The following is a 13,468-nucleotide window of genomic DNA, read 5'->3' on the forward strand; positions in this document are numbered from 1 at the left end:
AAGAAGAAGAAGAAGAAGAAGAAGAAGAAGAAGAAGAAGAAGAAGAAGAAGAAATAGTTAACTTGATAGATAGATAGATAGACAGACAGACAGATAGATAGATAGATAGATAGATAGATAGATAGATAGATAGATAGATAGAAAGATAGATAGATAGATAGATAGATAGATAGATAGATAAATCACTTCTGATGTCATCTCTGCCCCCTTCCTAATTTTCTTCCCTTCGCCAGACCCCCCTCACCACGCTCCCCCCCCTCTAAAAAATATAAAGAAGATAAAAATCTCTTTTCCGATCCGCACACCCACGTGATAGTATTTGCCGAGAATTTTGCTGACTGGCTTCTCCTCGCCCGGGCCAGCCTCGTCATCAGAGTCCGGTTCCCCTCTCAGACGTCTCTCCTCCTTCATCTTCTGTCGAGCCTCCTCGATCTGCTTCTCCTGGGGACACCGGACCAATCTTTTCACGTTTTACGCCCTATTTGACACATTAGGTCACTTCCAAAAACAAAAGCCAGGAAATATTTTTTTAGGGAGGGGGAGAGGGGGGGGGGGGGAGAGGGCAGAGGAGCTTTGATATAATTTTTGTTGCCAATCTTTGTATGTTTTGTTGTAGTCGTAGTAACTCTTTTAAGCAAATATATTATTAAATCACATGTGTCTAATGAATTCCGCTTGAATTTTGACGAAACGTCTTCCTAATCACGGGCACTCCATTAGCTCAGTAGTACAACGTCGGTCTGCGAATCCGAGAACGCTGGGTCTAATCCTTAACGTGGTGGTTTGAACTCGGATTGTTTAGTTGTTTTGTGAGTTCTCATGTGTCTCCAACCACTTAGGCATGCCACCTCGGATTCGGATGTCAAATTGTGGAAGTCTTAAATAACCTCACAATAATGAAAGGTGCTTATAAACCTATGCCACTCGGTCTTCCATTATCATAAACTCAATGTGGAGTACTGTTACAAATGTATAAAGGTGGTTCCAGTGTCCTCTTTGAAATCATCTCTATGCTATCTTCTTTCTTGCACCCCGCTCTCTCCTTACCTTCTTTTGTTCGAAGATATGGCGCCGCACCACGTAGCAGGCAGTCTTCCAGTGGGGCATGTGGCCGTTGTGTAGAGTACCCAGGGAGTGAGCCGAGGCAACACGCAGGATGTCTCGGGGAATACGAGGCTTCCTCTCTCTGTGTGAACAAAATTACATACTAGAAACGGGAGGGGTGGGGTTGTTGGTATGCAAGACGAGTAAGCGGGTGGGCAGGTGCAAAGGAAGATGCAAACGCTTTCTCCTTAAGTGAGCTACACGTCTCTCCCAACTGCTATGCCATGTGTTTAGAATTATGTACCAAACTGGGGTTGTTCTCAGGGAAGTACTCATTTAAGTGAGGGCAAAATCGTGGATGTTTCGACTACCGTTTGTTGTTGGTGGTCAGTGGGCGCCTCTTCTATCTATTACGCTCTGCCTATCTATCCAAGCTTTCCCCCCTGCATTCATTTGCTGTAGTTTTAATAGTGCAATGTGCTTCCCTTTGCTCAAACTTCAATTTTGTTTTGACGAGTGGTGGCAAGCTGCTTTGAAATATAGGAATGACGGTGATCACACTCCAAACACATTATTGTTATTGTATACCCTTTATGAAAAGATCTCATTAAGTCTTTCTGTGCCTAGAACAGAAATATCACAGCATTTCTTTGCACGATATGATGAAAGTTGTATTGATAAATCCTGATACAAAGAAAGTTAGTACGAGCCAGTGACTTACACCACGGGTCCCACACACTGAGGGATAGGCCGCCATGTCTCGCCGAACGTGCCGATGTAGGTACAGTTCTTGGTCCACAGTCGGACCGTCAGGTCCTGGCTAGAGGTCAAGATCAGGTTCCGGGCTTCGATAAACTCCATCGACACGATAGCTTGGGTGTGGCATCGGATGCTGCTCAACTGCGTTAGGCAAATGGGAAACATATACGAGTACCCATTAAGTTTTGTAATATTGTGGTCTGCCTGTCAAAAATTTCAAAACCATGCTGCAATATAATTATTGACTCTCAGATTCAGAGGTTTCCAAATACAATATCATGCGGTGAATTGTATTAAATGCCGGGGAGAAATCAACAAAAAGTACTTTCGCACACGTTTTAGGTGTTTCAAGGTGTTTTAGTATTGGGTCATATAACCAAACAACGTCTTCTTGGCCCAGGTTTCTTTTTTATTTGAAGGCAAAATGGAATGGATCTAAAATTTCACAAACACAACTTAGAATATTTAAAAAAACCAATTTTTGAAAGCACTTAAAAGCGTTAGATTTAAAAGCGTCTCGTCTTAAATCACATAATGCACCCAACTTAGGCTTTTTAAAATGGTATTTGTGCAATCTCCTACATTTTTCATATTGTAGGAGAGTAGTAGAATCGAGAGATTTATTATTTTATTAAATTGACAGAGAATCCAGAGAGAATCCAGAGAGAATTGCAGAAGTGTGCACCGACACCTACCAGCCTGGGTGAATGCAAATTTTTCCTGGGTTTGCTGGCATCTGGAACAGAGATTCGGATTTCTCTCAGTTTTTCCATGGTGTCCAGGGCCTCCTCTGCTGGGAACGGAAGTCGACTGTAGACGAATTCCTTTTTCAGATGCTTGTTTCTCTCCACTTTTTCGTCCTCTGTCAACTTGTCTGCGTTACAAAACTCTTTGATGTCGTAGATCTGATGAGCGTTTAAAGATATAGACACGTCAACAGGATACCCACCCGAATTTCTTAGTTTTGTCTTTTGGACAAATCTTTGACAACTAGATCTACATGATAGTTCATTGATTACAATTATATTTTTTTGCAGCATCAACAATACATTACCCAAGTATAAGGGGAAAAAAGGCGGCGGTGGTGTATGGAAAAATAATGTTGTCAGAAAAGTTATGAGGGCTACATTTGCCCAATAGAAAAGAAATGTGTTGAACTTTTTAAAACAAATCTTAAAAGGCATCCACAGAAAGAGTTCAAGTAGCATATTTCTATGAAAATCACGTCTCTTGCATACAATACCAGGTGTGTTCATAACAATCTCGCTGTGTCTTAACCCTTCGACATCTGATTATTTTCATATTGTTTAAACTTAAGTAGATAATTCAAATTTTTAACACTAAAATGATAGACTGATATGATATTGTGTGCAAGCGGGCAACATCCGATGAAATAAGGGTAAAAAATAAGCTTTGAAATATTATGTTGTGCAAACTACTGGACTGTCAATTTTTAGAGACAAACGTCACTTTTTTTTCAAGTAAAATGTTTGCAATGTCTCTTCCATCTCATTTTATTCAAACAAACATTAAATTCATTTGACCGAAACATCAACCAAAATATAGAGAATCGATTCCAATTGAGTATCTTTTTTTCGGGGGAGGGGAGGGGTGGGGGGGGGGGCGGCTCATATATTATTCATAATGCAAATGATTTATTCATTTGCGCATTGTTATACTTGTTCAACGTTCCCTTTGGCACAATTGAGATGATGTACAAGGCGGGCTGCTTCGGACCCTGTCAATCAGGGCTAACCCGGGCTGAGTAGGCCACAGCATTTCAGCAGAAAGGAAGCAAAATCACGTCTCTTGCATGCAAACGGCTAAGAGCCTTAATAAGAAACAATAGATGAAGATACGCGAGTGAGTGAGTGAGTGAGTGCAATGATTAAAAGCACAATATTTCCACGTTTCAAGGCATCAAGGTATCCCCGTATTTCTTACTCTAAGCAACCCCATGGTGTCCCCAGTCAAGAGGATCTCGTTGTTACTGTCCGTGGCGATACAACGAATGCTCTCCAGCTTCCTCCTAGTGTTAGTGAACTGTGCCAGGAGACCACCCTTGGGGTGAAGAGACCAGAACCGAATCCAGCACTCAGCGCCTCTGGAGACGGACAAATAAACAGGTGGACAGGTGGATAGGTGGATATGTGGATAGGTGGGTAAGCAGACAGAGATAGAGAAAGTTAAGCGGAGACATGTTAGAAGGATGAAAGGATAAAAAGAAATGAAGAATAAATTAATTGTTGGAGAGACAAAAGGAAATTCTCAATTTAAACAATAGAGGCAATTTCCATTTCCCCTTTCACTTTGTCGTCTTCTACAAAGGTTCATTTTTGTAAACTTGAAAAAACAAATCTCATATGAAAAATAAAATAATTGATGTGTTCTTTTTTCCGCATCATCAGTGCGTAGAAGACTATAGACCGAGATCTATTTTTGCGAAAAGCCTGTCGTTCATGGTTGAAACAGAAATAGTAAAGACACTGGAAGGTCCTTCTAGTCTTGCCATGACAGACGAAAGGCAAAACTGAAAGAAAAACGAATACATTTAGTTTCATAGGACAATCTTGTGGAGTCCTTGAGAAGTTTTCTTAAGCTCTATTTTGATAATTTAGGAGGTGGGCTGCTTCAACCCTACCTGTCAGGGCCAATTCAAGCTGAGAGGGATACAACATTCCAGCAAGAATGCGGCAATATTCGATAAGAAATCTCCTCAAACGGGAATCAAACTCATGTATTCTATGTACGACAATAAACGTCTTTAACACTTCACCACAGATGCTGGTAGCTTCTCGTGACTTCGATGTACAAAAAATAGAGAAAATTAACCCTCCAAAAGTATAACGATAATAATAATAATAATAATAATAATAATAATAATAATAATAATAATAATAATAATAATAATAATAATAATAATAATAATAACAATAGTAAAAATGATAATAATAATAATGATAATGATAATGATAATGATGTTTGTTTTGTAAGTGTTTTTACGGCGCTCGCAACTGCATAAGGTCATATGAGCGCGCGGGACACATTAAACTTTTTCAGTTGGTAGGAAATTTTGAATTTTGCCCGGGTGGTGGCCGAAGCCTACTCTTATCGATTTTAGACCACCAAAGGATCTTTAACGTGCGCAACTTGCACACGGGCCCTCCGAGACTTTTCGCCTTTGTCCGAGAAGGCTAGGTGTAGATCTTTCGTACCAGAAGATCAGGGATGTGGCTGATAGACAGCAGTAAGAAGAAGCCAAGGAGTAGCAGTAGAAAGGCTGTAGAGAGAATCAGGAGCCCAGAGGAGGGGGGCAAAGGAGATGAGGGAGTGGGGGCAGAAAGAGGAGACGAAAGCAGACGACAGAACATTGCTAGAGAGCAGGAAAGGAGGTGAAAGGAGACAACTTTAGAGAAGAAAATTTTTCGGTTACTACCCGGATTCGAACCCGGGACCTTTTGAATGAGAGGCCAACACATGAACCTCTAGGCCACGAGAGCCCCCAATGATAATGATAATGATAATAATAATACAACAATAATAATGATAATAAATAATAATAATAATATTGATAACAATAATAATAATATCATTATTATTGATAATAATAATAATAATAATAATAATAATAATAATAATAATAATAATAATAATAGCAATATCCCTGTGGAGGGTTGGAGAAGTGTTTCCTCACGCAGTGACGAGTGTCGCCGTCTGAGGGTCAATGAGGCGCCGGCTCCCGAGGAAGACCATGCACTCCACGGCTGACTCGTAGACCAGACTCAACCCCTGCAGGTTCATCCGCCTCTTCTTTTTCTTGTACTTGGCGCTGAAGTCTTTTCGCTCGGCCGCGGCTCGTCTCTGAAAGAAAAATAAAACCACAAAAACAGTGTGTCTATGGAACGTATGGCATTGTCTCGGCTTAGTACCACTTTCAAACTTATATTACTTATAAGGTTATTTACGTAGCAGGATGTAATAATAGAAATCACATTTACATAGCGCATATCCGTGCTCTACAGCATGGTCTACGCGTTGAACAACTCAACTATTACTCAAAGATATTATCGGCATTATCGGCTTTCCGGGTAGAATACAGTGGAAGCTGCCGATTAAGCGCTCGAACACTGACATATTTACACGTTTTTTCGTGGCGTTTAGTCAGGTAATCAATTCCACTTTGGTGAAGCGAGGAAATTTCGTATAAAATGCCTTACCCAAGAACACACCGTTAGACCTCTGACGGGTTTTGAACTCACTACCGTTCGATTACGAGCCCAACATGTTAACCATTATACCAGGAAAGCCACAAATCCGAATTTAAAGTCCAGCTTTCATAAGAACGCGCTTAGTGGGTGGAGGTGGATCGGAGAGCCTTGTGGGCTCTTAAACAGCCCAAGTGCAATTTAATGATGTCCCGTTGAGGATTTGAACCAGTCATTCACTCTGCAACGTAGCGTGAAATCAGCTTATTTGACAACACGCTCACAGTGTAGCTACATTTGCGCTGTTATCACACAGTGTGGTATTGTTTAAGCAGGATGAATAGAATAGAAGCGTTCACTTCGTACACATTAAAATTACCTTGATGCCACAACGCATTTTCATCGTAGAGGTCTGCTTAGTTTGTATATTAAACACGAATCTAACTTTAATATTCTGGAAAAAAGGGGTTTTTAAGGGGGGTGGGGAGGCCTAAATGATAATAAAGATGAATATCATTTTAATAGTAATATTGTAATAAAAGTAATAACAGTAAAAGTATAATGTGATAATAATAGGACAATGTCATCAATAACAATAGCGAAAGTTTGATCAAAGAAGAAGGCTCTTGTAAGTGAATGATTGAGATAACAGTCATTCCCAGACTTTTGGAGACAAAACTCGATCTTCTCTTCCCCCTCCCCCCTCTCTTTCTCTCTCTCTCTCTCTTTCTCTCTCTCTCTCTCTCTCTCTCTCTCTCTCTCTCTCTCTCTCTCTCTCTAACATAAATTCTTTTCAGTTTAGAAGAGAGAGAGAGAGATAGAGAGAGAGAGAGAGAGAGAGAGAGAGAGAGATAGAGATAGAGAGAGAGATAGAGACAGATAGATAGAGAGAGATAGATAGATAGATAGATAGATAGATAGATAGATAGATAGATAGAGAGAGAGAGAGAGAGAGAGAGAGAGAGAGAGAGAGAGAGAGAGAGAGAGAGAGAGGGTGATTGGGGGGGGGGAGGAGAGAGCAGACTGTACAAATGTGTCTTCCAACAACTACATTCCATTTTCTCAGAGCCTAAGAAGTTCAATAAGTACGGAACAAAAAGAAGTATGATAATAAACATTGATTAGACCCCAGGGCATATTTATCTGGATGGTGCATGCTCCGGCGATCGCTATCTTTGAAGTCGTGTCTTCAGAAGACTGCAGATAGCGATAACACTCACTTACAAATACTTAGGGGCTATTGAGATCTTGGCCTTCGTGCTTGTCACATGGCAATGCTGGTTTTTTGACGTACATGTTACATAAATTGATTACAAATGTGCTTCGCCCTACTAACATAATTAAGATAATTTAGGAGGCAGACTGTCTCTACCGTTCCTGCCAAAGCCGTTCCGGACTGAGTGGCAAATAGCATCCCATTGGAAATACGGAAATGCCCAGACGATTATTCCCTTCTTGTAAATCGTTTGTTTATCAAGAGTTTTACTGCTTTAATTGCAACACAATTAGTTCATATTAGTGCAAATATTAAAAATGTTATAAGAGACTAAAAAATTAAAGAAGAAAAAGGAGAACACGAAAGGACGATAGATATTTGATAGGATAGAAGGAAAAAACCACACCAGAACAACCTTTCATTTGCGAATGGAACTCACGTTCTTAGCGTGCCATCCGAATCATAGCACTATTGACATCAGCCCATAAACATCAATCTATATTGCAGACGTGATGCTTGAAGTATCCTTAAGATTGAAGTCCCAGCCCAGTGCAATGGTTCAACACACGTGTTAAAAAAATGCTCGGTACAGTGATAAATATTTAATTCAACATACATTATATCACACCTACACAATGAGCAGGAAAGGACGTGTCTTGCCTGTCACTATCAATATCACCAGTACTTTGGTTATGACTGCCAGCATGATTAAATTATCGCTTCCACTTTTCTCCACCTAAATGACGAAAAAATCTTTCAGGAACTGTCGAATACAACCATTTCCGAACTCACTTTGCACGTCTACTAAAGTCGAACCAATTAAATCGAGACACAATTTAGCCCCCCCCCCCTTTCCACCCACATATATTTCATTACCGATGACCACCTAAAATGCTTTAAGTGAGCTATTTGACATGAATCATCCTCCCCCCTCCAACCCTCGTCCGAAGAGTGAAGAGAGAGAGAGAGAGAGAGAGAGAGAGAGAGAGAGAGAGAGAGAGAGAGAGAGAGAGAGAGAGAGAGAGAGAGAGAGAGAGAGAGAGAGGAAACATAATATGATACCCTTAAAGGTGGATCGATCTTCTCAAGAATTCTGTCAACGGGTCAAGGCGTTCCTTTATCGCACTTCTTTGTCACAAGAGCTTCGTCTTCTTTGTGCTGAGTGATACGTGATTGTAATTGGAACAGTCACGTTTGTGAATCATCATTTATGTTAGCTGTATTTTTTGAGATTCTCGATGCTATCTGCTACATACTTTCTTGAGATAGCTGAGGCACATTTAATAGTGACTGATAAGTTGACGAACTGCATCCCACAGTCTTTAAACGCTGTCTTAATGATAATTAAAAGATTAAAAGACAAACCCACTTACTCTAATAAATTGACACAAAAGTGTGTGCTTGTGCGTGTGTTTCAGTGTGCAGGTGTGTGTGTGTGTGTGTGTGTGTGTGTGTGTGTGTGTGTGTGGTGTGTGTGTGTGTGTGTGTGTGTGTGTGTGTGTGTGTGTGTGTGTGCGTGCGTGTGTGTGTGCGGGAGTGTGTTTGTATGTGTTTGTGGGTGTGGGTGTGGGGGAGGGTGTGCTGTGTGAGTGTGCACACGAATTTACGAAAGACAGCAATACTCTCTGTCTCTCTCTCTGTCTCTCTCTCTCTGTCTCTCTCTGTCTCTCTCTGTCTCTCTCTCTCTCTCTCTCTCTGTCTCTCTCTCTCTCTCTCTCTATATATATATATATATATATATATTATATAGTGGCGTCGATGGCCTAGTGGTTAGGCTACCGGACACGTAACCGTGAGGTTGCGGGTTCGGGGGTTCAAGCCGCGGGCCCGACGTTGTGTCCTTGGGAAAGGCACTTTACACAAATCTTCCTCACTTCACACACGTGGGAATGGGTACCCGGACATAGACAGCGGAAGAACTTGTCAGTACATTAGTGTTTTAGCGCCTATAAATGGCTGCTTGCACAGTATGCTTCCCAAGAAGTTGAGGTTGTTTCAGAACGATCTCAGGTCTGCTGGAGTAATAGTATAGATTGTGAAGCTTATTGAGCTTGCTGTTGAGCGGGGATTTGCGCTATACAAATGCTATTTATTATTATTACATATATATTTTATAACATATATATATATATATATATATATATATATATATATATATATATATATATATATGTATATATATATATATATATATCGAGAGAGAGAGAGAGAGAGAGAGAGAGAGAGAGAGAGAGAGAGAGAGAGAGAGAGAGAGAGAGAGAGAGAGAGAGAGAGAAAGAATACCGAACCACATCTGGAAATCACTATTTGAGTTCACTAAGACGCTAAAAACCAGAACATAAAATAAGACACTGTACCTTTTCTCTCTCAATCTGTCTTTTTTTGAGCGCCCTGAGCAGCCTGTACCAGCCTCCCTCTTTCCTCAAGTGTTTGCCGATGGTCATAAAGCTATCCTCTCCTTCTTCTTCTTCGTCACTCTCCGCTTCCATATCAGCTGCCACCTATAACAAAGTGTTACAAATGAGAAAATAAAAGCAGCAAACTTATTATATTTATAATCACGGGTATTTGCTAATGTACAGTCTTCACAAAAAGTTACGGACCAGTCAGGATAATAGGTAGTATTTTCAAAATATCATATGTAAAAAAGTAATCAGATTTATCTTGTAAAATTCGGTAGCAAGGCTAACGGGTCAATAGGGAATACGGTAACCATTGTGTGTGTGGAGCGTCCGCGTCATGCAGCATGCTTGGCGCGTGTGAAAATCAGCAAGTTCGGCAAAAACTGGACCGAGTTTAAAACGTCAGGGAGCGATACCTGGGACTTTCTGCCTTGCAAAAAACGAGATTCACGTGGCTATGAACTGTGTTAATTTGTCTGCCTACATAAGCCGCCGTTTCAGCTCTGTTTTACAGTATAACATGTCACCATGACAAAAAGTTGAAAAACATCGACAGGACCCGGGCAATTGCCGGGCTTCAGGTATCACACTCCAACATCACACGGCTGAAGCAGCAATTCGCGGTAACAAGAAGAGTCCAGGAACAGCGTCACACGGGTCGTCCAAAAAAAAAAACGACAGCAAGAGAAGACCACTACATCCAACGCCAAGTAATACAGCAGCGGACTAGCTCTGCCAGCGTCATCAGGCGACGTCTGCGAGCTGCTTCCAACACCACAGTCTGTCCGCAGACAATACGTAATCGCCTTCACGACGTCAACCTTCGAGTGCGTCGTTCAGTCAAAAAGGCTAACCTAACCCAGAACCAGCGAGCTAACCATCAGATCTGGTGCACTGCGCACCAGAGGTGGACACGTGCCCAGTGGACAGAGGTCCTGTTCACTGATGAATCTCGATTCTATCTAACACCTAGTGATTGTCGAACACGCATCTGGAGGCGTCCATGGGAGCAGCTTGCTGCCAATGCAGTTCAAGAAGTGGTCCCGTTTTGAGGCGGCTCCTTTATGGTTTTGTGGGGAATCAGCAGGCATCACAGAATCCCCCTTTACCATGTCAACGGTATCCTGACAGGCAAGCGGTATCTGCAGGAGATCCTTCGACCTCTGGTCGTTCCGGCGCTGCAGCAGACTGGGCCTGCTGTATCCCTTCAGGGCGACAACCACACGCCACACAGGCCCAGGGCTACCAACGCCTTTGTGCTGCAGGCGGGGATTACCCGCATGGTTTGGCCAGCCAACAGTCCAGACCTCAATTCTATTGAACATTTGTGGGCTCAGCTTGGTTGGAAAGTTCGGGAGAACCCCCCTTTGCTCGCCATCCGACAGCAGCTACTTGGATGGCTGCAACAAGAATGGAACAACATTCCCCAGGCCTTTCTGCCACGCTTGATCAACTCTATGTCCCAGCAGTGTCCTAACTACCTTGCCGCGAATGGTGGGCACACACGCTTCTGACAATTCCATTGGTCTTCAAGAACGTAAACTGGTCGTTTTCTTTGATATTGCTGATACATTTTGAGATCTATTCTTTTGTGATTTCTGATTTTGAGGATGGGTCCCTTTTGAGCGCTGAGAATTAGGAATTTCAGTTTCGACTGTGATGAAATTTCTTTTTTTTTTGGCACTTATGGATTTATGAATTAAACGTATGTCAAAGAAGGAATAATCTGATTTGCTGTTTTTTTTTGCCGTAGAGAAAGCTTGGGACACTTTCAAAATAACTCTCCTGGACACTATGAAAGAAGTCTGTGGTACCAAGCAGACAAGAGGCAAACACAGAAAAGCAACAGCCTGGTGGAACGAAGAAAGTTAGGACGCTATCAGGAGAAAAAAAAAGACTGTATAATGTATAGGTCAAGTCAAAAAACGAAGAGGACTGCATTAAGTATAGACTTGCATGAAGACACAGCAAGAAAGTCGTTATAACATTTTTAAAAAAAGTCATGGACCCAGTATGGCGAAAAGCTAAGTGAAACCTGCAAGACCTCACCAAGAGAGTTGACTAGTCCAAAGAACAAGGCAGCAGGAGACGATGGCATCACAACCGAAGCCATCCTTGCATGCGATGACACCGGAATACATTGGCTTACAATCTTTTTCCAGAAAGCCTGGAAAGAGAGAAAAGTACCAGCAGACTAGCAAAACACGATAGTTGTGCCAATATGGAAGAAAAAGGGCGGCAAGGAAGAATGCAACACCTACTGAGGCATATCACTTCTCAGCCATGCAGGGAAGATGTATGCAAAGATCCTAGAGCGACGCACTCGCGCAAAAGCCGAACATCTTCTCAGTGACGCCCAGTTTGGTTTCAGAAAAGGAAGAGGGTGCACTGATGCAATCTTCGCACTCCGACAACTGTGTGAGAGGGCTTTGGAATACGAACAAGATCCCCCTCTCTTATCTGTGGATTAAGAAAAAGCCTTTGATTGAGAAAATAGAAACAAGCTATGGAAGATCCTGGAGCAGTACGACATCAAGGGACAACTACAAGACAACATCAGGGCTATCTATGCCAACAGCAGAAGCGCAGTCTGTACTTTCAGTGGAACATCGGACTGGTTTCCAGTAACATCCGGGATAAGACAGGGCTGCAATCTCTCCCCTCTGGTCTTCGCGATCCACATGGACCAGATTACAAAGGAGGCCAATCCAGACCGAGAGGCACTCAACGAACTCACGTTTGCAGACGACCTGGCAATGATGAACAACAAGACCCAGCTACAGGAGCATATGAACCAGCTAAATGCGAACTGCGAGAAATATGACATGAAGATCAGTATTAGCTCGACCGAAGTCATGACAATTAGCAGGAGACCAGACAAAGTAGATATCAACATCAATGGATCCCAGCTAAAACAAAGCAGCTAATTCAAATACTTTGGCCGCATTTTCACAGAAAATGGAAAATTAAATCGAGAAATAGAGACTAGATGCCAGAGAGCCAACGCAGTCAGCTATCAACTCAGCCCTCTCCTGAAACATCCCAATATCCCCATGAGCACCAAGGCGAAGCTCATCAACGTCATTTTCCTTCCAACGCTCACATATCAGTGCCAAACATGGTCCCTAACAAAAGACCTAGAGGGGAAACTGGTCACATGCGAGATAAAATGCTTAAGAACAGCGGTCAACTAAACAAGAAGAGACAAATACAAAAACTAATTCATAAGGGACACCGTAGGAGCAACACCAGTCCTACCAAACATTGAAAAACGAAAGGTCAAGTGATTCGGACACCTCACGCGGATGCCCTCAAACCATCCAGCTCTGAGAGCATACAAACATTAAATATTCTGGATGGAGAGCAAGAGGAAGACCAAGGCGACGATGGAGTGAATTTGTGGCAGACACCCTCAGAGCTCACGGGATGTCCCTCCTACAGGCCACTCGCCTTGCTACAGACAGACGCCTGTGTCTCCCCGTGACACCCACCGGTACAAGCGGAAGAAAAAAGTAAAGTGACTAAGCTGGTTTTTAATTCTGCGTGCTCTTTTGTAAATGATCCTTAACTTTTTGTGAAGACTGTAGCATGAATGAAAATTTACGTTCGTTTAAACAACACAAAACTTTGAACCCGTATGGAGGGAATTTATAATGATTATCTCGGTCATTCTGCTTGAACGTTCTATCCCACTCAGTTAGTTTTGTTTTGATGGGCAGGGTCGAAGCCCTCACCCTAAATTATCTAAATTGTGTCGATCGGGATGTAATCATATCTACATGAAAAATGAAACCGTATAGAACCGGTTCGGACACGGATTTTTTTCGCCCCCTCCAGCCCCC

At 42.1% G+C, this 13,468-nt stretch overlaps 1 protein-coding gene across 1 annotated transcript in view; it reads right to left on the reverse strand.

Moving 5' to 3' along the window:
• Positions 1-13,468, reverse strand: part of LOC101854402 (WD repeat-containing protein on Y chromosome) — a gene marked incomplete in the record, with an annotated part of 40,672 nt that overhangs the window by 8,706 nt on the left and 18,498 nt on the right. The window contains 7 exon segments of the mRNA XM_013080898.2: positions 310-441; positions 1,048-1,186; positions 1,766-1,944; positions 2,499-2,708; positions 3,748-3,907; positions 5,498-5,664; positions 9,582-9,725. Of these exon segments, the coding sequence (XP_012936352.2) occupies positions 310-441; positions 1,048-1,186; positions 1,766-1,944; positions 2,499-2,708; positions 3,748-3,907; positions 5,498-5,664; positions 9,582-9,725 (1,131 nt within the window).

Source organism: Aplysia californica, unplaced genomic scaffold, assembly GCF_000002075.1.
Source record: "Aplysia californica isolate F4 #8 unplaced genomic scaffold, AplCal3.0 scaffold00105, whole genome shotgun sequence".
Lineage (NCBI taxonomy): Eukaryota > Metazoa > Mollusca > Gastropoda > Aplysiida > Aplysiidae > Aplysia > Aplysia californica.